Source organism: Dysidea avara, chromosome 4 (genome assembly GCF_963678975.1).
Source record: "Dysidea avara chromosome 4, odDysAvar1.4, whole genome shotgun sequence".
Lineage (NCBI taxonomy): Eukaryota > Metazoa > Porifera > Demospongiae > Dictyoceratida > Dysideidae > Dysidea > Dysidea avara.
Genome location: NC_089275.1, coordinates 38130667 through 38151093, shown reverse-complemented (window position 1 = coordinate 38151093; position 20427 = coordinate 38130667). Strand labels below are relative to the sequence as shown.

General features: G+C 38.3%; 2 protein-coding genes across 3 annotated transcripts; one reads left to right on the top strand and one right to left on the bottom strand.

Annotated features, from left to right (window-relative positions):
- Nucleotides 1-543: 543 nt before the first annotated feature.
- LOC136252042 (protein crossbronx homolog) lies at nucleotides 544-6924 on the bottom strand. Of its 2 annotated transcripts, none has more exons than XM_066044383.1 (10): nucleotides 6790-6924; nucleotides 6487-6663; nucleotides 6219-6283; nucleotides 6093-6171; nucleotides 5872-5943; nucleotides 5259-5315; nucleotides 2300-2383; nucleotides 2040-2137; nucleotides 1546-1622; nucleotides 544-757 (listed from the first exon to the last, which is right to left on the bottom strand). In XM_066044383.1, exons 2-10 carry the CDS (start codon nucleotides 6657-6659, stop codon nucleotides 650-652), a joined length of 813 nt encoding a protein of 270 aa, XP_065900455.1. In that variant the 5' UTR covers nucleotides 6660-6663; nucleotides 6790-6924; the 3' UTR covers nucleotides 544-649. The 2 variants fall into 2 exon arrangements, with proteins under 2 accessions (XP_065900455.1, XP_065900456.1); XM_066044384.1 differs by having other exon boundaries at nucleotides 544-739.
- Nucleotides 6892-19730, top strand: LOC136252041 (V-type proton ATPase subunit S1-like). The gene is made up of 11 exons (XM_066044382.1): nucleotides 6892-7049; nucleotides 7105-7210; nucleotides 8755-8826; nucleotides 9031-9163; nucleotides 12851-12929; nucleotides 13124-13161; nucleotides 13695-13795; nucleotides 16214-16479; nucleotides 18185-18247; nucleotides 18804-19056; nucleotides 19447-19730. The coding sequence occupies exons 1-11, from the start codon at nucleotides 6943-6945 to the stop codon at nucleotides 19657-19659; spliced, it is 1431 nt and encodes a 476-aa protein (XP_065900454.1). The 5' UTR covers nucleotides 6892-6942; the 3' UTR covers nucleotides 19660-19730.
- Nucleotides 19731-20427: the final 697 nt, after the last annotated feature.

Below are 20427 nucleotides of genomic sequence, written 5' to 3'. Positions count from 1 at the left end.
ACAAAATAACTCTTTTTAAAGTTACAAAAACAATCATGAAAGAATATTACAAGTTTGCACCTTCCAGTGAAGACTGAATATTACCTTGTACAGAAGAGATCACTGGACTACTAGTGAGTAACAAAATGAGTCTTAGCAATAAGTGATAGCTGAGAGAATGCACTAGTTAAAGCATTAAAAACAGTTTGTTGACAGTGGGAATCCTGCAACATCAACTGTAGTAAATGGACAATACAGTGAACACTTGTCCATGGTCATATATGCATGTAGTCCCCTGAAATCCTAATGATCCTAACCACAAGTTGGGACAGCATACCTTCTTTAAAACTTGTGGTCTCTTTTACTACTAGCCTAGAACACTGATTTACAGTTCACATTAATAAATACATTATTTAGCCTGGAACACTGGCACTAACTTACAAACAATACAATTGATTTACATTAGGTAACTTCATTATACCCACAAAAGCTAGTTAGCGATCATTAGTTACAACACCAAGCCAGAATAATTTGTTTGCTCTAAAAGCGTTTCTCCCTTCTCAGCACTTACAAAGGTTATGAATGTGACTCAATATTACAAACATCATACAAAATATACATTCTATCTGATATGTGTGAAAATAAAGTTCTAAATAATGCACTCCTGGTGTTATCTGGTGACCATGCTGTCCAAGAAGGTGGTAATTTGTTGTGCAAATCCTGAGAAGAATCCTGTGTCTTCTTTGGTCTGTGCCTCACGCTGAAATACAGAGAAATCCTGTTAAATAAATACCCGATTACAAATACACTGTGGTGACTGCAAGGACGGCACGAATGTGCACATACATCCACACACACACACACACACACACACACACACACACACACACACACACACACACACACACACACACACACACACACACACACACACACACACACACACACACACACACACACACACACACACACACACACACACACGCACATACACAGTGTGTGTGTGTGTTCGGTCCAGCCCCAGGAGGATTTACCTGCACTGACTAAGTAGTGCACAGTTGTGGTAGATGTGACCAACCGTGCTAGCCTTTGTGGTGTGTGTGCACATGTGAGCCTGGTAATACACCATTTGGTAGTGTGGTGCCGGTTTTGGAGGGTCAGAAGTCCCTTATCACAAGCCAACAACAGGAACTAGTACACAAATAGTGGGGGATGTCTTCGTATAGTGAGAACCAGGACCCTGACTCAGAGATCCCACTATTCCTTTTTTTCTACCTGTACCTGGTCTTCTTTCTCGGCCTAAAAAAGGTTGGTAAATGATCCTTACTTAGCTGGGGGATATCTCCCATGGTAGGGATGAAGATTTATTCTTTAATTGGGATGGACTTTGATCTACTGTACTGAAAAGCAGAAACGTGTGTTTGTACGCACGCACGCACACACACACATACATACAAACAGATCGGTTCTCTATCACAGTGTTTGTATGTGCATTACTTCACCCATATATGGTACTGGCCATAGTAAACACACTATTGAGACAACAAAAATGATTACTTCACTGACCCCACTATGGATGAGTTCTTGCGCTTTCCTGTATACTTCACTGTTGTTCTTCTTGAACTGAATAGAATGGTAGTCGTCTGTGATAGACATGTAACTACATACAAACATACAACAGAATACACACAGAATATCAACTTATCCTAAACTTTGTTATATAGGATCATTATATTTTATAATTTTTGGAAAAGTTATATATTCACTACAGTGGAGCAATGGTTATCTGAACCCCAATGGTCTCAAAGTGCTCAGATAAGCAAATTGTTTGGATAACCGAAGCCCATACAGAGCTTTGTTAAAATACTCTAATACAACATACACCTGTACTCAACATACTCTAGAGTCATTTCCAAATTCGGATAAAGAGGGTGTGAGGGTTGGATAACTGAGGGTCTACTGTACCATGATTATCCCCAGTACTATAAAGAAAATTGCTATGCTCAACTGCTTGGTACCCCATTGACACGGTGTGCTATATATAGAGATAATATACATACCTTCCTCCTCGTCTCCTTTAGTGTACAAGTTTTTACGTGCCTCCATTACACACACTTGGGCATCTTGCATAAACTCCTCATCCTTTGGTTGATCAGCCCTGTAAGAATTACATAGCATAGTGAAATCTCCCCCTCACTGGTTGGTATATCTGACATACTACCATTGTAAAATCTGTGTGTGAAATACTGTACTGTACATATTGTCTGTATTTGTGTCGTACGAGTATGTTTGTGTATTATATGGAAAAGGAAGTACCCACTTCTTAGTTGGTTCAATGTCTAGTCCATCGTCATCCAGTGATAATGGATTCTCCAAACGATCCTTCATGTATGCCAGTATCTGCCTGTGGTGATCATATTAATCGTATGTACTAGTGATGCGCGATATGTGATATATATCGAAACATCTTGATAATTTTTTTAATATCGTGATACAATATAGAATCTTTATATCGTGATATAAGCCGAAGTATAGATTTTAGTTATAATTAGAGAAAACTGTACCCAAGATGTCATTGTGCACTGTAATATTTTTTGATAAAAGAGCTTGTAATGTTGTATGCTAGTGATGTACCATGTTGTATTGTACTTCTAGTACATTAGTGCTACAAGTGTCATTGGTATAAGTACACAAGCTGAGTGATGAGTTTGTATATCGTGATAATTGTGTGTAATAATCATGATATGAAAATATCCTATATCACACACCACTAGTATGTACACAGGAGGCCCTGCTTGATACATTCAATGAATTGTACTATTATGACTTTTACCACTATTAATGAGTGATACTGATGACTTTGAAGCATCACTTCTATCAGAGATAATAGAGTACTTAAAAGGGATAGGAAACGCAAGCGATTTCCGGTTTGATTTCCATTACGCGTGACTTGAAAGGACAAGACAGTTTTGTGCTCAAGCATGGGAATTAATGTTCTAAGCAGCGTAAATAGTAATCCAACAGACTGCAGCAAGTATTCAGGCCTTTGTGAGAGATTTTGGCGAGAGAATTCAGACCGTAGATTTTGTAACAAAGCGTATCGCGTTAACAGTGATTGTTACATGCCGTCATACTTTCGCTCATAGTGCCTTCATGCCTCGTCCATACTGCTTCTTGTATAGCCAGTTCTACTTTCGAATCTTGTGGTAAGCTAGGCATGTCACCAACACAGTCTTTTACCCTTGTGTTGTACTGCAAGGTGGTTTAAACTTTCGGGTAAAAATGGAAGCTACTTAGTCGTTTCTTCAAGCAACAGTTCCTGTTTTGCTCTGATATTCCCTCTGGTTCTCTTTGTTAAATGGTAAAGAATAGGTTTATCACAGTTAAAAGGACAGAATACATTTACGAAGAAAGTTAAGTGGTTTAAAGTAATTTTTGGGGCATTTTTCACTTTCAATCTCCTTTAATTTTGCGTATAACTTCCCTGAGGTTTGGTACCATCCTAGTTCCCTTGATTACTTACTTGAGTTCACTGTAGCGAAGTTTCACAGTCATTGGTTACAAAATTCTGTCGTTACAACAATTTGTTTCTTTTTGATACAAGCACAGCAAGTGTAACGAGTTGTTTGTGACGTAATACACGGAATTCCAATAGAAATGCACGTATTTCGTGACGTCACGTTATTGTGTTTCCTATCCCTTTTAAGTACTCTATTATCTATGCTTCTATCTATAACTTGATACAGCACATGAGATGAAAAATTTCATGGACAACCAAACAACCACCGTAAATCATTGAAGAATTGTACATATACAGTGATGTCTCCCTTATTAGAGGCCTTATCTTTAATAAGATTGACAACTCACTTAGTGGCCACATATCTAATAAGATACCACCCCATTGTAGTGCCCATGTCAAGTAGGTACCCAGGTTTCATTGCGCCAATGCACACACATACACGCCTCACTCCTATACACATGTATACGTATGTAGGGGTGGGTAATATTTCAATAATATCGAGAAATTCAATATTAATTTTTTACTGATATCGATGTGCGAAAATAATATCGAGATACACTATAACAAGCACAATGTGATATAGTTGCTATTACCTTGGTAAGTACGATGCACATCTTGTACAAAAAAACATCATGGGTATAGCTCAGGCATACTTGACAACCAGTTACTATGTAATAAAATAGCATTCTTGGAAATTGAAAACAAATTGGACAAGCAGGTCAGTTGATATGACTAGTTATGAGTTATTCAAGAGACATATTATAATATTACTAGTTATTGAGATAATGTGCCAAAAATTATCGATATTTGTTTTTGAAGACATCACCCACCCCTATACATATGTCATATACTTTATAACGTAGCACCTGAAATTTCATTCAAAACATAAATACATGTAATAGAAGCACAAAATCTAGCAATAGAAGGCCACCACTAAAATTAAACCATCACTTTGAATTAAGATATTCACAAAAATTGATGTGGTAATAAGCACGGAACAGTTGTTGTATTCCAACTAGCAGAGTGAAATATTGACATGCAACTGTTGCTTTATTTAGTCTGCTGTCTTTTGTATCCCAAGTCATAACTACTGTATTAGCCTAGCTGCATGGGCTCAGGGGAGAAGGCTCAAAGAAAGAGTTGCACCCTTGCTAGCAAGCCTGCAGACTACATTGCAATCACTTGGCATCAGCATAGATTGCTAGCTCAATCACACACACACACACACACACACACACACACACACACACACACACACACACACACACACACACACACACACACACACACACACACACACACACACACACACACACACACACACACACACACACGCACACAAATCTTTCTTGTCCGCACTTTTGCATTACAAGACACGTACAGCTTTGACTGGGCAAATATATCTTTCTATATATCCTCGCTATACAGTAGCTCTTCCCTTGTAACAGTACCGTACTTCATAGTGAATATTCAGATATTCACATTATTGTTTGCTTGGCTTTGATTTGCTAATACTTCATTCAAATTCTTTAAAGTGGTATTAAGATACAACCTGAAGCTTCAGAGATAGTAAACAAAGTGAAGAAATAGCAATAATTCTCTTAACAAAAATTAATACGTACCTACCTATATAAGGCATAATCAAATATTCAATCACTCTGGTCACAACTGTTCAAATATTTAGTCACTATTCTCTTTGTTCAGCAAAAGAAAAAACTTGTATTTTTTGTTACAAAAACTATACTGCACTGATTCCTACCATATATGGTCTGTATGTGGCTCCCATACTGGAAACTTCCTCATCAAGTTGAACATGCTAAAAACAGACAAAACACACATCACATTCTAATAAAATGTAATCTTACAACCTAACACACACCTTATGAGTTAAACCTTAGTGGCCACCAGTTTAGCAAAACTGTCTGATCATTTCTAGTATGTGTGCATATACTCATGTACAGTATGTAGGTTAAATAATGTATTATGACCTCATTAATAAAACCACCTTATTACAGTAACCATTTCAAGCAGATATGTCCCAAACATAGATAGTCAAGAGGTCACATAATATTGTACAGTTCATATACTGAGGAGAGTATCCTACTCTCATTACCCTTGTAGAAGGAAGTTACAACATAACAACGTCAAGGTGTTGTGGTTTGTGATGTACAAGTAGCCATATAAGTGCAAGAAGTCGTTAGTACTGTGCCACACTCATGACGCTTGGGACAGCCGTATTTGTGAATGGCCTAGTAAGAAGTGTCTACATTAATTCCCATAGGTTTCTGCAAAGGCTATACACAAATGGAGACTGAAAGTAGTCAAATTACTAGTTTTAGTAAACCACACAAAGTTTGCATTGGTACTCTTACCCATTGGCTTGATGAACAAGAGGATGGGAGAGCTTGGATTTGAATTTTAGCATCGGTCTTGTTTGAGGAAATCTAAAAAAAGGTTACAAATCAATGATAATGCATTTCATGTACACAATGCACACACACGCACGCACGCACGCACGCACGCACGCACGCACGCACGCACGCACGCACGCACGCACGCACGCAAAATAGATATAAGCTAAAAGCACACATACTTATCAGGGATATAGATGATAAATTTAAATATTCCTTTCCTGAAAGGACCACCACGAACAAACACAACTCCATGCCACTCTGTAAGGAACAGTATAAACACCAGTTACTCAATACCCTATACATACCATGTAGACTCTTGAATGATGGCAACACATATACTCCAGGAGAATGATGATCTTGTAACAGCTTGCTATAGAAGAAAATAGTGGATTTTCAATAGTGAGCTTCAATACAATGACTGAAATGTCTTGAATGTGTACATGGGACAATTTACACACCTTAGGGTCCCAAACTGTTCCTTTACAACATTATTGTAATATGTTCTATAGGACCCAATAAGGATGGACCATCAGGGCACCCCGAGATGTCCATATTACACTACATAATACATACTATTCTGTTAGAATGTCATAGTCTCGGAAATATGGAGAGAACTCCTCTACAGGATTAATGGTGACCTCTTTCTTCTTTCTAGCTGGGGAGGAGTTGGCTGGTGGAGTCTGTCGTACAGCAGCCCCCGGCAGTATCTTTAGTTTTACTGGACTTTTGAAGTTCATGATGTACATATACCTGAAAAAAACCGTATACTAAAACGAACGCCAGTAAACTACTTGGTATAAAATCCGTATTCTGATATGCTCTTAAACAACTACTTATTTGAACAATTCTTGTACAAAAAAACAGTGCGAACTTCACCTTAAGACAGTATTTCGTGAGTTTCCTTCATCCTAGAGGACAGAGGCTATGCTATCACCCTTACGCATTCAAGGTGTCCGTGAAAGTGTCACCACTAAATATTTTCCGTAATCTGTCACGTGCGTAATCACATGATACAAAAGGACAGTTAAAATGGCAGCAAATTTCGTGACTTTTGCGTTAGTCCTTCTGGCAATCACTACATCTAGTATTAACGCCTCATCTCAAGAAAACGTACCGTTAATAGCATGGTCCAACAGGTTTGTGTGTTCTTATATAGTAGCGATATGTAATGATTCATATTTGTACTTGTAGTGAGTCCTTGGCTAGTGTCACATCGCTTGCAGCTGTTCCCTTGTCATCATCTCTTAATAATATATTGTACATCAAGGAGAAGATTATCGTCTTTGTGCAAAACAAGGTATGTATTCTAATATTTTAGGACGAATCGTTCACATTTCGGGGAGTGTTGTGTAAAACGCACAAGCTACAGCCTGGATGTATATGTGAAGTTCACAATGTTGTTTTAAGATCTAACGTAATTTAGTTTGCTAGTTGGTAATTCCAGCTCTACCAGAGGTCATGAGTATTAGCTAAATTGATGCTTGCAAATGCAGCTCTTTTTTGTCACCATTTCAGTGTTACCAGCCTCAGTTGCAACAGCAGAGACTGTTGACACGTTCACAAAGTTGTTATGAAGTTACACAAACTTGAGTATGGCACTTTCATTAAATTGTTTTCTACCTTTAATCCAGATGTATTAGCACACCTGAGGGTGGTCCATTTCTATTAATAGATTATTTTTATTAACCAGGCGCATACCCTGCGGCAAAAGGCAGTGGGGGTTCCTGTGATTGTATTTTAGAAAGTCATTCCACCCACATGAGCAAACAGTTTTTAAGCCAGGCGCACGGGCGTGCACCTGGTTTACTGAAATTGTTTTCGTAAAAGTGTGTGTGTGTACCTATCTATCTACCTATGTTTGTCCGTACGCACCCACGTGAGCAAAATCATTTAATAACGGTAAAAGCAGCTTTTACGTAAGAAGTAAAAGTGACGTATTAAACTTCTGCACAGGTGAACTTTGCTCTGAGGTGGTTTCTTTTCGGCGGACTGAAATACGGGTGTGGTGACTTTCCTCAGACTACCTTCCCCTTGAGGTTTTCAGGCATTTAGCAACTGAAAAACAACGGTGCAGGCCTCGTACACTGCCAGGAATATCCTATCGCTTCGAGTTGAAAGGGGGCATATCCCTTACGTACGCGAACGAAAATGAAGAACAGCTTTGAGACTTTGTCGAGAGAATTTGTAGGAAAAAACACGTTAGTCACACTATAAAACAGTTTAGAAGATAGTTTTGTGCATAATATGTTGGTAAAAGCGGTTTACTTAACAAACGCTTCCTTAGCAGTGCATAGCAACGTAATTGAACGAATTACGAAATACGAGAAATAGCTAATTATATTATTGCACAACCCAAACTACCCTATTGTAAAGTAGTAATACATAGTTGGTTAATTCATAGTAGTATATACTGTCTATAGTTATTCCAGATGAGTTAGCTAGCTGCATGGCGCCTGGTTTTTAGAAGTAGCACAACATCAACTTGTTTTATATTAAAAGGAGCCAACGCTTAAGAAATGAAGGTTATATATTAGACTTTCTGGCAGGTTAGCTATACACCGAAACAATTTCTTTAAACTAATTTGAAGCACGAGACAGAGTGAAGTGGGTTTAAGAACACATGCAGCTTGATGAGTATCGTAGCAACTGAAAAACAATTTGATAGGCCTTATATCTTGATGAGTTGAAAGGGGAATGTATCTTCCTTATGTGTATGAAAATAAAGAGCTAACTATTAGTGAATTCTCATTAGAAGATATGATAGACAGATTTGAACCATACATGTGTTGATAGTAAAGATATATTCTACTGAAACATTTGCATGTTATTTATGTTGTACAGCTGTCATTTGATGATTTGGCAAAATATGGTGGAATATATGGCAGTGATAGTGGCTCCTTGAAAAACATTGAGGTACACGTTTGTGTCTAGTGTGTTTACTGTCAGTGTTATTTGTAGTTGTGTACCATTTTCATACATGCTGTTTGACCTTAAAAATCAGAACAGTGCTGTAATAAGAACACTTAGTATAAGATGTCCGGAATTCAGGGGTCCCACTGTATTTATTTGTAGTGTATTGTTGTGTATAATCAGCTTGATTTGATGTGTTCTTGATAGCAACTTGTCAGATACTCCACCAGTTCAGCGACATTGTCAGTACCCTATCAACCCAATCTGGTTGACTTCCTTGTCAAAGAATTGTCTTTCATGTTTATGATGGGTGATGGGGTTTACTTCTTCTCTGCTGAAGGTGAGGTCATATTTGTTTTGTTGTAAACATGGACCATGTGTGTATAGTGTAGTAGCTAATGTGTGTAATGAATATCTGAAATAATTCCTGCCTAAATTGTGTGTGTAAATATGCATATATGTACATAAGAATGGACATGACTAAAACATAGAACGACTGGGAAGTGGACTTGCAAATTGCAGAAGCCTTTGAACGTGATTATGAAGTACCATATGAGCAGAAATTTTGGCAAGCAGAATATCTGGTTTTTGCTTAACAATTTGTATTAAGCGAGAATTTAATTTGACGAAATGCAACATGGAGTCCCACGTGGTAGCAAAGTGTATAGCTGGCTTCTCGTTTACTTCATTGGCTTGCATACTGGAGAGACTTTCATGTGAGACGGAGGACGGAGAAGTTCCATGACAGTGTAGCAAAAGGAAATGAAATGATTGGGAACATTATCCATGCTAAGCAGCTAGTTATGATCTCCGCTGTGTGTGTATCTTCCTCAAACAGTATCTTTGCTTCACTATACTTCCACAAAATAACAGACATTCATAGAATTGTTTGATTATAACTGCAGGCTGACCTTCAGTACATCTAGATACACCACCTTGCTTCTTACTTGATCTTACACCTGTTCAATTGGTTAAAATATTAGAAACACTAGTGGCGAGATTTTAATTTTGGTAATTTTGTGAGCTGTATGAATCATTTTTCTGTTGTTGCTACTTATAGGGCTGTAACTCTGAAAGTTATTGGCATATGAGGCTGAAACGTTGCCAGAAGGTACACTTAGCTAAGTAGATTATAAATGTTTAATAAACAGGAATTCGAAAACGTGCTATTGTGTCGGGTTTTTACAGATCCGGTCACATATTGCAAGCAGACTCTTATGTGGATATGACTAAACCACGGAACGAATGGACTCACAAACGGACTCACAAATGGACTGAAAAAAACTTTTCTAAAACATCTATTTAGCATAATCAGCCGCTTGGTAACACTATCAAATGCCACAGTGACAATGAATAAACCTCTGAACACCATCTTGATGCTTACTTGAGCCAATATTAAGCTCTGTCCTTACAGCTGTTCCTTAATTTCTTTCTTTTTGCTCTCAATTAAAAGTGCACTACTTACATTACGACTGTCCACAAGCCAAGGCACAAGCTCCAAGACTTGCTGAAGAAATGCTGTTACTTGGATTTGTGTTTTAGCTGAAATTAGTTTCGTAGCTGGTTGCTTTGTTGTTTAACACATACTATATTGTAGTTCATTGTCTGGCAAAGGCTGGCTGCTACAATATAGAATTCATGTTTATTATACAAGTATACCAAAAAAATTTGGAATTTTCAACTAGAGTAGGGACCATATCACATCGATAAAAAGTACTGAAACAAGTCTGAGTAGTCCATGATATTAAATTACAGTAAAACAATAAGAAGTGTTATATCCCTACTGTGCTCAAGATACCGTGACGGAAATGCTTCGAAAGTTACAGTGCTTTGTGCAAGGAATGCACATTAACTTAAGTTTAAATCCAGTTTCTGGATTGTGTGGGTTTAAGGGTTACAGCACTAGTAAACAGCGACCACTTTGCTTGTCACTCACATTAATTTGAGTAAATGAAAGACTAGTTTTAAGTGCAGAGCTTGATATCAGCTTGAGCATACCATATGAGCAAAAATTTTGGCGTGGAATTAAAAATTACAGGTGCTTACTAAAACAGTTGTAACTTACGAATGGATTGACTTACTGGGCTAAACTTTTCACCATCGTGTTCGTTGTGGATAGGGGAATCATTTACTTGTCTTTCTATCACCTTTCTTCACTGCATGCAAGGGCAAAATTTGTGAAGAAAAATTGATCGCATATGATCACTTCAACGTGACGTAAACAAACACTCATAACTTCTGTATTCTTGGGTCTACTGCAACAAAACAAAGGTTTTCCAACTCCTCATAAGTAGGTGAATAAGACAATATCCAGGTTTTTATTTTGTTAGTCCCTTCTTTCACTAAGAAAAAGGCATTCAAAAAATTTACAGAATTTTTTCAATAATACGCAAATATTTCACACATTTTTTTCAACGCTTTGTACTTGAAATTTAGGTTTGCGCTATCGTGTCTGGTTTTTGCAGATCCAGTTACATTTTAAGATGAGTAATGTGCTGTAGTTCAAAATCATTGAGTTAATATAGCAAGAATCCCATATGTTAGCACAAGCCTAATTTTACAGTAGAATGTAATAAATACAGTGGGTGAAATGTTTACAAAATTGAAAGAATTCTGTAAAATGTTTTAGCGTTTGTTTCACAATGAAGGAAGGTGATAACAGCAAAAACTATGGTAGCATCGTGATTCCCCAAACAAGAGGAGTTCGATCTTTGTTTCGTGTCAGTACTCCTAAAGGAGAGAGAAGATATGAGCGTTAGATTGCCTTATGTTGGACAAACGGTTTGTCTTATCTTCTCACATTTTTGCCTTCGCTCAGCTTCTGAAAGGCCTGAAAGACGAAACTTACCCAGCAATGGATTTACCTGTTAATGGAGAATCCGATAGTGTAAATTGCATCTCAGTAGAGGACTGTATTAGAAAATTATGACCGTTTCTTTAAGCACCTGTGGTTTATTTCCATATTGTCACTGTACAAATCAATTTCTCTGTTGTTGCCACTTTTTAGCACTGTAACTTCAAAAGTTCTTGGCTTCTAGTGCTGAACTTCAGTTGGCCATTCCTTTAGTTATGTAATAGTTATACCATGGCTGCGAGGGATTTTGCTGATATATACACCCAAAGCACGAGGGCCGCAGGCCTGAGGGCTGCGGGTGTATATGTCAGCAAAATCCCAAGCAGCCATGGTACAAGTGATATATGTCACTTGGGGCGCACTCACCTAATAGACGAAAGAACTAACGAGAACTCATCCCATTTGTTTTATACAGTAGCATCTGAAGATCGATTGTGGTTTTAATAGTGTGGGCTAATAGCCATCAAAACGTTGTCCATACATTAAAACGTCATTAGTACGTTACTATGCTTCAACACGCAATGTTAGAAACCTTGCGATTGTGGGATGGAGTTTATATTGTTATCATTTTTGTACTAAGTTAAGCCAACTAACTTCGCTATTGGGACAGTAAGTAAGTTATTATATTAAGTTAAGTACTTAGAACTGTAAGTTACTAACCTATTTCAACGTAGCAGTAGTAGCTTTGCTGTTCCATGGTCTGTTCAAGGTTGATACGCGGTGGGTAGAAATACGCATCCACAATCGCCCAAACAATTATTTTGTGCCTTCATTATCCTTTAGTAACAACCAACTACTCTATCTTAGCCTATGTACTAAACTTAGCAACCTCTACAAAACCGAGTCCCACAATACAAAGCTCTATGTCGCTCAATATAACGAGTCAAAGCGCATCGATTCTTTGAACTGGCTGGGTATCAAAGTCATTGGCAAACTGCTTTCCCATGATATTGCCCGGGCAATATCTTGATATTGCCCGGGCAATATGCGAGTTAAACACCGAGCGGCGCCTTTGAACGCCCACGCTAAAGTGGTATATATCTAGATAAAGAAAATGGAATTCAAAAATGCACTAACTTGCAGATCTGGTCACATTTTTGTGTCATTTCAATTAGTATTGTTCTACTCAGAGGTATGGTATACTTCCACTATCATTTATACATATCTTTACAGATTTGCAGTCTAGTGATGCTCAATTTGTGAACAGCCAGTGTAAACTGTGTGTCATTAGTCTCCCAGAATCATCGTCCAGGTAACTAAATAAAAGGACATCCTTGTTGTTGCGTGTGTTATTTACGCAACTGTTATTGAATACTTGTCTTTGTGAAATCCGATTGTTAGGAGCTGAAATTGCTTGTGTATTTTACCGTTTGGTGCCAGTGTAGTATGCTGTATTCTTCCTGTACTGTATGTGTAGTCCTTTCACTATTTTTACTTGTCCTGTAGTTTCTCTTCAGAACGAGCTTCACAGTTAACTAAAATTGGTTAGTGTATAAAGTGTGTATATATGTCTTTCCATCTGCCTTCTTGTATGCCTTTCTGCGTATTATACTTAGGTGTGATTTGTGTGCATGCATGAGCGCATGCGTGCATGAGAGTAACTGTGCGTGCACATGTTTTGTTCGTGTGTGTGTGTGTGTTGGTGTTGGTGTTGGTGTTGGTTTATGTGAAATGGTATGTACAGAAAAGATTTTCTGAATTTTATAGGTACAGTAGTGCCTTCATCTGTTTATAACCAAGCATATTATTCTTTACTAAGAATGGTAACTACAAAAAGATTTTAACATACAATTAATTGTTGGCCACCAAGTATGAACATGTTCTTTACTAATGTAGCTGAGATTTTTAGGTTATCATTAAGTACAGAAATAGCAAATCAATTAATTATTTTTGCTATAGCACTTTTTTTGGAACCAGACTACAATATTTGTGCGTGCGTGCGTGCGTGCGTGTGTGTGTGTGATATTAGAGCACCTAAATGCAACATTGTTTACTTTTGGGTTGTGTTTGTAATTAGACGAGTTTGTTAATATGGTGATGAGCAAGAATGTAGTGAAGAAGGAGAACTACATTGCTATGTTGGCAGCGAAGTCTTCACAAGAATATCATGATGATAAGGTGCTGTTTGTGTAACCTTCTTTCCTGTTTTGTAATTTTGTCGTTCCAGTTGTTTTGATCTTTGATTACCTGTGTTCCATGTCATGTGTTTTCCGGTATGTACTTCACTAGTAAGATAGTGATACACATACCACACGCAATCACACGTGCACACATGTACGCATGCATACACACGCACTCACATAGATGAATTGGTAACTATCATTTGTGACCGTCTCAGCAAAAACCGACTTGTTCGCACAATTTAAAAAAAATTTTTTGTATTCACTCAGCATTATTAGCAGTGTCCAAGGAATGGATAACCAAGATTTCAGCCTTCTGTGGTGTGTAGTTTTGAAATTATAACACTAGACAGTAGGAAGAGCAAGATAATTGATTTGTACAGCGACTATACTGAAAATAAACTACAGGCGCTTACATTCGCAGTCATAACTTCCGTTTGGATTAGTCTACAACGTTGCAATTTGGCTCACAATGTTCACCATGGATCAGCACATCAGCCAAGGTATAGTGTTCGCCCTGTAGACACTTGCGTATATGGATATGAAAGCGGTTTAGTAGACGAAACGATGACAATCTTGTTTACGTTTACCGCATCGTAAACAAACGCACGTGTCACGCATACCGTTGAAGCTACAGAAACGAAATAAAGATTTTCGAACTCTCCATGAGCAGGCGAATAAGATGGTATATAGGTTTAATCGACTTGAGTCTTCCTTCTTCGAATACTGGCCCAAGGAAAACTTGCGTATTTTTCTTTGTAGCATGCGTAATTTTACGAATTATTTTTAAACTTCATTTTTCTCAATACGCATGCTTGTGCGAACAAGTCGGGTTTTTGCTGAGATGGTCATATTTACCATACATCAGGTGTATATGTTGATAGAATTGAAGTTGGTTGTGAGCAGGGATTTTTCTAGAAAATAAATACAGGGGGGGGGGGGGGAGCAATCCGAGTTTTTCAGAAATTCAGGAGGGGGGGGGGGGGGGGGGCAGAACTTAAATTAGGCTATTATTGTAGCTAGCTAGCCATCGACTAAATTTTATGATTTCAAATCAATTTATCATTGTTTCATCATTGGGCTGATTGAGGCAGAGTTCGGGGGGGGGGGGGGGGGGCAAAATGCCCCCCTTGCCCCCCCTCCCCCTAGAAAAATCCCTGGTTGTGAGGAGTTACAGCATGAGTAGCCCCACTTGGCACTTATAAAGGTTTTAAGATATGAAAAATATCAGTATAATTCATTCTTAAGGGTGCTCGCGGATATTTGAAGCCATACAATGCGTGATTTTGTACTGCCTCTTATAACCAGACAACGTGTAAAATGAATCCATGTGGTACTTATATTGGTAGTGGTTCCCCTAGCCTTTACCGTTCTATAGCTACGTGAAATTCTTTCCAGAGCGCTTAAATCGAAACTAGTCCTTCATCTTTACCACTAGAGCGCTGGAAATTGTGCTAAATATACTAAAGGTTACAACTCACATATCTATGAAAAGTATTAATCCATAGCTTACATTGATAATACGTAAGCCCTGAAAGTGTGTTTTACTAACCAAACCCTCGTGTTTCCATCGCCATTGCTCGCGAAGCCATAGTGCTACAGACAAAATCTTTTCATAGTCCTATAGAGAATTTATCTGCCTATCTCCGTGCAAAATTTGAAGCTTTTACAGCTATCACTCAAAAACTAGTTTTATTTTTAGTAAACATGTGCAAAGATTGCGTGCGCCCAACATTATTGATATAATAACCACACAAATTCCTATTAACTGCAATCACCAACTTTTCAAAATAACATGTCATAAATACTGTTCAAAACACAAAGAAGCTCTGTTTTCTCTTCTTCACACACCGGAACAGCTTCTTGCTACGCCTGGAGTCTCCAGCAAGCTGCTCTTCATTAGGTACGCTAGGCACAGCAGCTTGTAATGCCTTGTGATTCCAGCTGGTAACATAGTCCCCTACATAAGCAGCTTACAATTACAATACAAACTACCAGCATGCCCTATCACTCGAGAAAACAAGGCACGAACGCATGTTAGCTACAAGCGAAACATGCGTTCACACTTGTTGCCTTATAATAACACTTACTTTTAGACTAATTCACCCTAGTGTAACTCTTGATCCATCAGACAATCATTTGCTAACACTTCAGCAAGATTTAAAGTAAAAAAAATGCTGCTCTTCCTCCTGTTCTCTGGTGCAAAACACAGGCGCTTAACATGGATACTACAAGTATTCATAGTAATGCCAATTATGATGCAACAGCTGCATGTGGTTTCTGGGCTGGCACTTAAACGGCTTCAAATATCAGTGAGCACCCTTAATGTAATGTAATAGTGTATGAAAGCAAGTTAAAGCCTGGTAGTAGCCAGACACCACAAAATATGTTGGAATGCATGTTCTGTTCCATGCAGGTTGTGTTGAGCAGAATGGCCAGGCAGGCAGATTACAATACTAATGGGACTTGTGCAAATGATACCCGCAACCCGTCGATACATTACTGTAGAAACGTCAACCATACTGATGATAGTAATACCAACAATAATACATGTTTCTTTAACATGAGATTTGAGCACATCATGGTCAACGTGGGCAATAGCACTCATTATATTATAGAGTTTAATTCTACACAAGATCCCCAACCAGATTCCATTCCATGTAATAACATTTCTGTTGGAAAGTGAGTTGGTGATTTGTGTATTGAAATGTTCCACTCGTTTAAAATCTGTACATCTGGTATTGTTTTTATATGCTTATAGTGAGTGGGACTTTTGGTCCCTGAAATTTAATTTTTTGCTCATTTAAATGCTTTTTTGCCTTCTACTATAGTATGTACATGTTGAGCTGAATCCTCAAAAACATTTAATTAACCCATTATTACCGAATGGCTAGTATATTGACAAAAAAATGTGTGTTACAGGTGCCCTTTATAAATGGACCCATAACTCCTTCATCCTAAGGGCTGTGAAGTTGAAATAACCACCATTTTGTTGAGTAGGCCCAGGGGGCGTTTCTAATAAAGTTTAATGCAAAGCGATAAGAACGAGTATGGGGAACTATCAACACTTATAAACACACAAAAACGCATCAAAAACAATTGTATCTGTTTAAATTTTGATAACTTTTGCTCTGAGCATCATGGCATCATGGTGTGTTCTACTAAGAATAAAACAGTTCCTCACGTGATAAAGATTCTAAAAATATATAGTATGATGTAACCCGGGGTTATAACAAGATGGCGGCACCCATCTTTCGCTGCTATGGTGAAGAATAACAACGCGCCTTTCTTTACTTCAAAGCGCACGAGTTATGTGTTTTCTTGTAAGGTTTTTAGATGTTTGGGTAGAAGGGAAAGAGGGCTTTCATATGGTATATAGCCGTTCCGTGCTAATTACTGGGTGGGGTCCTCACGTTTCGCGCAAAGATCACACAAGCAATGAAATATCATTTCCTGAGGTTTTACTGTGGTTTTACGAATAAACTTCGGTAAGAAAGGGTTAATAATTCATGTATGCAATTACACACGATCTTAAAATTTGGTTCATTTATAGTACTACTTGGCCCGCTAAAAGTATTTCGAAATCTTTGCGTTCAAATGCCCAACACAATATATACAGCCTACGGTACTTGTGCGAATGGAATTCAAATTGTGCGTGACGTAATAAATTACATGTTTATGCTGTTGTAACTCAACAAAGAAAGCACAAAACTTCCTACTTCTCAATGTAAGTCTTTACGGCATGTGTATCTTGCAGTCTCGCTCGGAGAGTATCATCTGCTTTCCAACTATTCTGCATTTGGTTGCCATGGTTATTGTGTTACTCATGGCACAAACTACACGTTTTACGTCACAAATACTTATTTAAACTGGATACTGCAATTTGATTGGCTCTGCCACTCTATAGTGGTAGTAGCACAAGTACCATACACTACGGTCACCAGACCCTTACTCCAAAAGCGAAGGGGAGGGCACAGCTAGACTAGGTGAAGCCATAAAAGTGTGGTTTCCATTACAACCCTTTACCAAACTTGTAATAGAGCCAAAATTCACATATCTGTTGTTGACACTTTTATAGTCACCACTAATCTGGTTGGCTGAAATGTTAATTTTCTTGAGAGAAAAATTCACTTTTTATTCTTACCGGTGTTTCAGGATCCAGCTCAACTTGTACATACTATGAAGGTCTTAGTGCACCCATATCAATGGAATTTGAGTATTTAGTAGATCTAGACAGTTGTTATGCGAGTCCTTCATTGGATTTAACTCACTCAGAATAGGACCTACACCAGTCATTCGATGGTTTCGGATAACTGAATTATTTGCTGTAGTGTATTTGCCATTGTTTACCTCTGTGAGTAATATTCACATTGTTTTGTCATTTTAGTGCTACTGGTATTGGGTTTAGTGTAAAGTACACTGCAAATACTTCTACTGATATTACCATTACGTGAGTTGTTTTATTGTTTTCATGTGTATGTGTAGTACAGCCTGTTTGTTGTAGTATAGTGTGTGAGTGGTTTAGTTGTAGTATTTGGTATGTTTGTATCGGTATGTTATAATATGTAGCAGCCCACCCCGTGCTGTAACATAATGGGTACCTGGCGTTTACTGGGGAAGCAAATGCCCAACTGTCCTTGTTTCGTTTAGTGGTGCTGGGGGGGGGGGGGGGGGGGGGGGGGTTGTTGTAGAACTTTGGGTTCCGTGACCTCTCTATTGACAGTCCTCCTGCGGGTTACTAGTCCTATCCCAGGATGATTTTCCTAAAGTGCTGAGTGGTGCACAGACATCCCATTGCTAGATACCAGTAGATGTGTTTCGCATGGCTGCCGTAGGCTTTGTGTGTGAGTGTGTGTACTGTGGGTGTCATCTCTGTTGAAAAAGAATGCATATGCCAGTCTAGTGGGCATGGCCCTTAGATGTCGTGCAAGCACTCCAGGGGTGTGTGTTCGTGTGTCATTACTACTATTGGTGTGCATGTGATCTCCTGTTATCTCATGCTCCAGCTTCTTCTTTGTTAAGAAGACTCGTACATTACCTAATGGGTTTTGGAGGCTTAATCTTGGAGTTGAAGCTGATTCATTATCATTATCACGGACAAACTTGACCTACAAGAAAGAACTTCTTCCACCTTATCCATTAGACGTCCCCTATCGAGCATCGTTCCACTGCAGTGATGCTACGTACTGTGTGGAACGTGATCCGATTACTGACAGGTGTGATCGTAACTATCCTGTTGTGAAAATTTATGGACTACAGGTAAATTGTGTTAAAGATGAAATTCTTAGTACACAGATTGTGGGATGATATTGACATTATCACCAACTTGTGGACAATAGGATTGAGACATTACCCAGATATTTTGATTGCCTATTTAAAATGCTTGCCTCATTATTTGAGCCTTGGGACCAATTAAATAGGGCGGGGTAATGGAGCACACCTTAGCTGTGTTTGGGACCTCCTTGACATGGTCACTATAATGAGGTGGTCTTATTAATGAGGTCATGAAGTGTGCCTTAGCTATGTTTGAAACCTATTTGACGTCACATGATAAGAAAAGGTGTTGGCCACTAGTAAGATGTCACATATGCATTATATATTATACCCATGCAAATTTACACAAGTTGTTTTTTATTTCTATGTCTCAAGGCAGAGCTGTTCACTGATAAATTCCATTCCGAGTTCAGTATAGCATTTGATTGTGAACCATACTTCTCAGCAACAACCTGGATGGGCATACTAACACTATCTGTATTACTACCAATCCTGATCATCGGGTTATACGCTGTGTTCCAGACACAAACTATGGACAGATTTGATGACCCTAGGGAACCACAGTTGGTGACCACTGTCACTGAATAATGTTGTGTGCATACTATAGACTATAAATTGTAATGCTTTTTGCTTCCTTTCATAAATAATTTTAATTGAAATGTTTTATGATGTGCTATTACAAGTGAAGTGTTGTGGGACACTGTTAATGTACACAGTGGTTGTTTTGATAAGTGATGTTGGGAAAACCCAGTAATGAGCAATAACAGTAATGTACTACTGTATGGCCAGAAATAGTTATGTAGAAGGTGTGATTGAAATTGTATGTGGATTACATTCAGTGCAACTTCATTTATGGATATGAGGTGCTTGCCTACTTTCATTATGCATGTAAAGAACATAGCCTTGTGTTGCTGCATTTATGCTGTAAAGTACGGCAGTTGCTTTGTTGTAGTGCAAAAATCTTGGGTTGGGTTTCACAATTTGAGGAAGCATGAAGGATTCAGAACAAAGCTCATGATCATTTTGAATAAAATGTAGAACAACACTACAGTAGTGTGTCTAGTACATCAAGGCAGGTATGACTCTAGCGTCATCTGTTTCTGGAAACCAGCTAATCAGCTTTTTAATGTAGTCCGGCTTAGAATTGGGACCCGCCGATTATGCTGATATAATTATGAGGATAATAGGTGCCTGAAAGCATTGAGCACAATGCCAGCATAATAGGAAGAATATTTGAGCTATACTACAAATCCTTGATGAATAGATCGATATACTCTAATAGAGCAGTCAATAACTCTAATAGAGTATACCGATCTTTTCTATCACATGCATTTTGAAGAGCAAAGATGTGCTTCA

Bases quoted from the DNA above. Each gene is read 5' to 3' on its own strand.
- LOC136252042 (XM_066044383.1), bottom strand. From the start codon at position 6,659: ATGTACATCATGAACTTCAAAAGTCCAGTAAAACTAAAGATACTGCCG. The intron at 6,284-6,486 runs GTATGTATTATG...TTTCTTCTATAG, and splicing joins TATGACATTCTAACAGAATA to CAAGCTGTTACAAGATCATC. The intron at 5,944-6,092 runs GTATGTGTGCTT...ACCTTTTTTTAG, and splicing joins ATCATCTATATCCCTGATAA to ATTTCCTCAAACAAGACCGA.
- LOC136252041 (XM_066044382.1), top strand. From the start codon at position 6,943: ATGGCAGCAAATTTCGTGACTTTTGCGTTAGTCCTTCTGGCAATCACT. The intron at 13,162-13,694 runs GTTAGTGTATAA...GTTTGTAATTAG, and splicing joins TTCACAGTTAACTAAAATTG to ACGAGTTTGTTAATATGGTG. The intron at 18,248-18,803 runs GTGAGTTGTTTT...CTCATGCTCCAG, and splicing joins TCTACTGATATTACCATTAC to CTTCTTCTTTGTTAAGAAGA.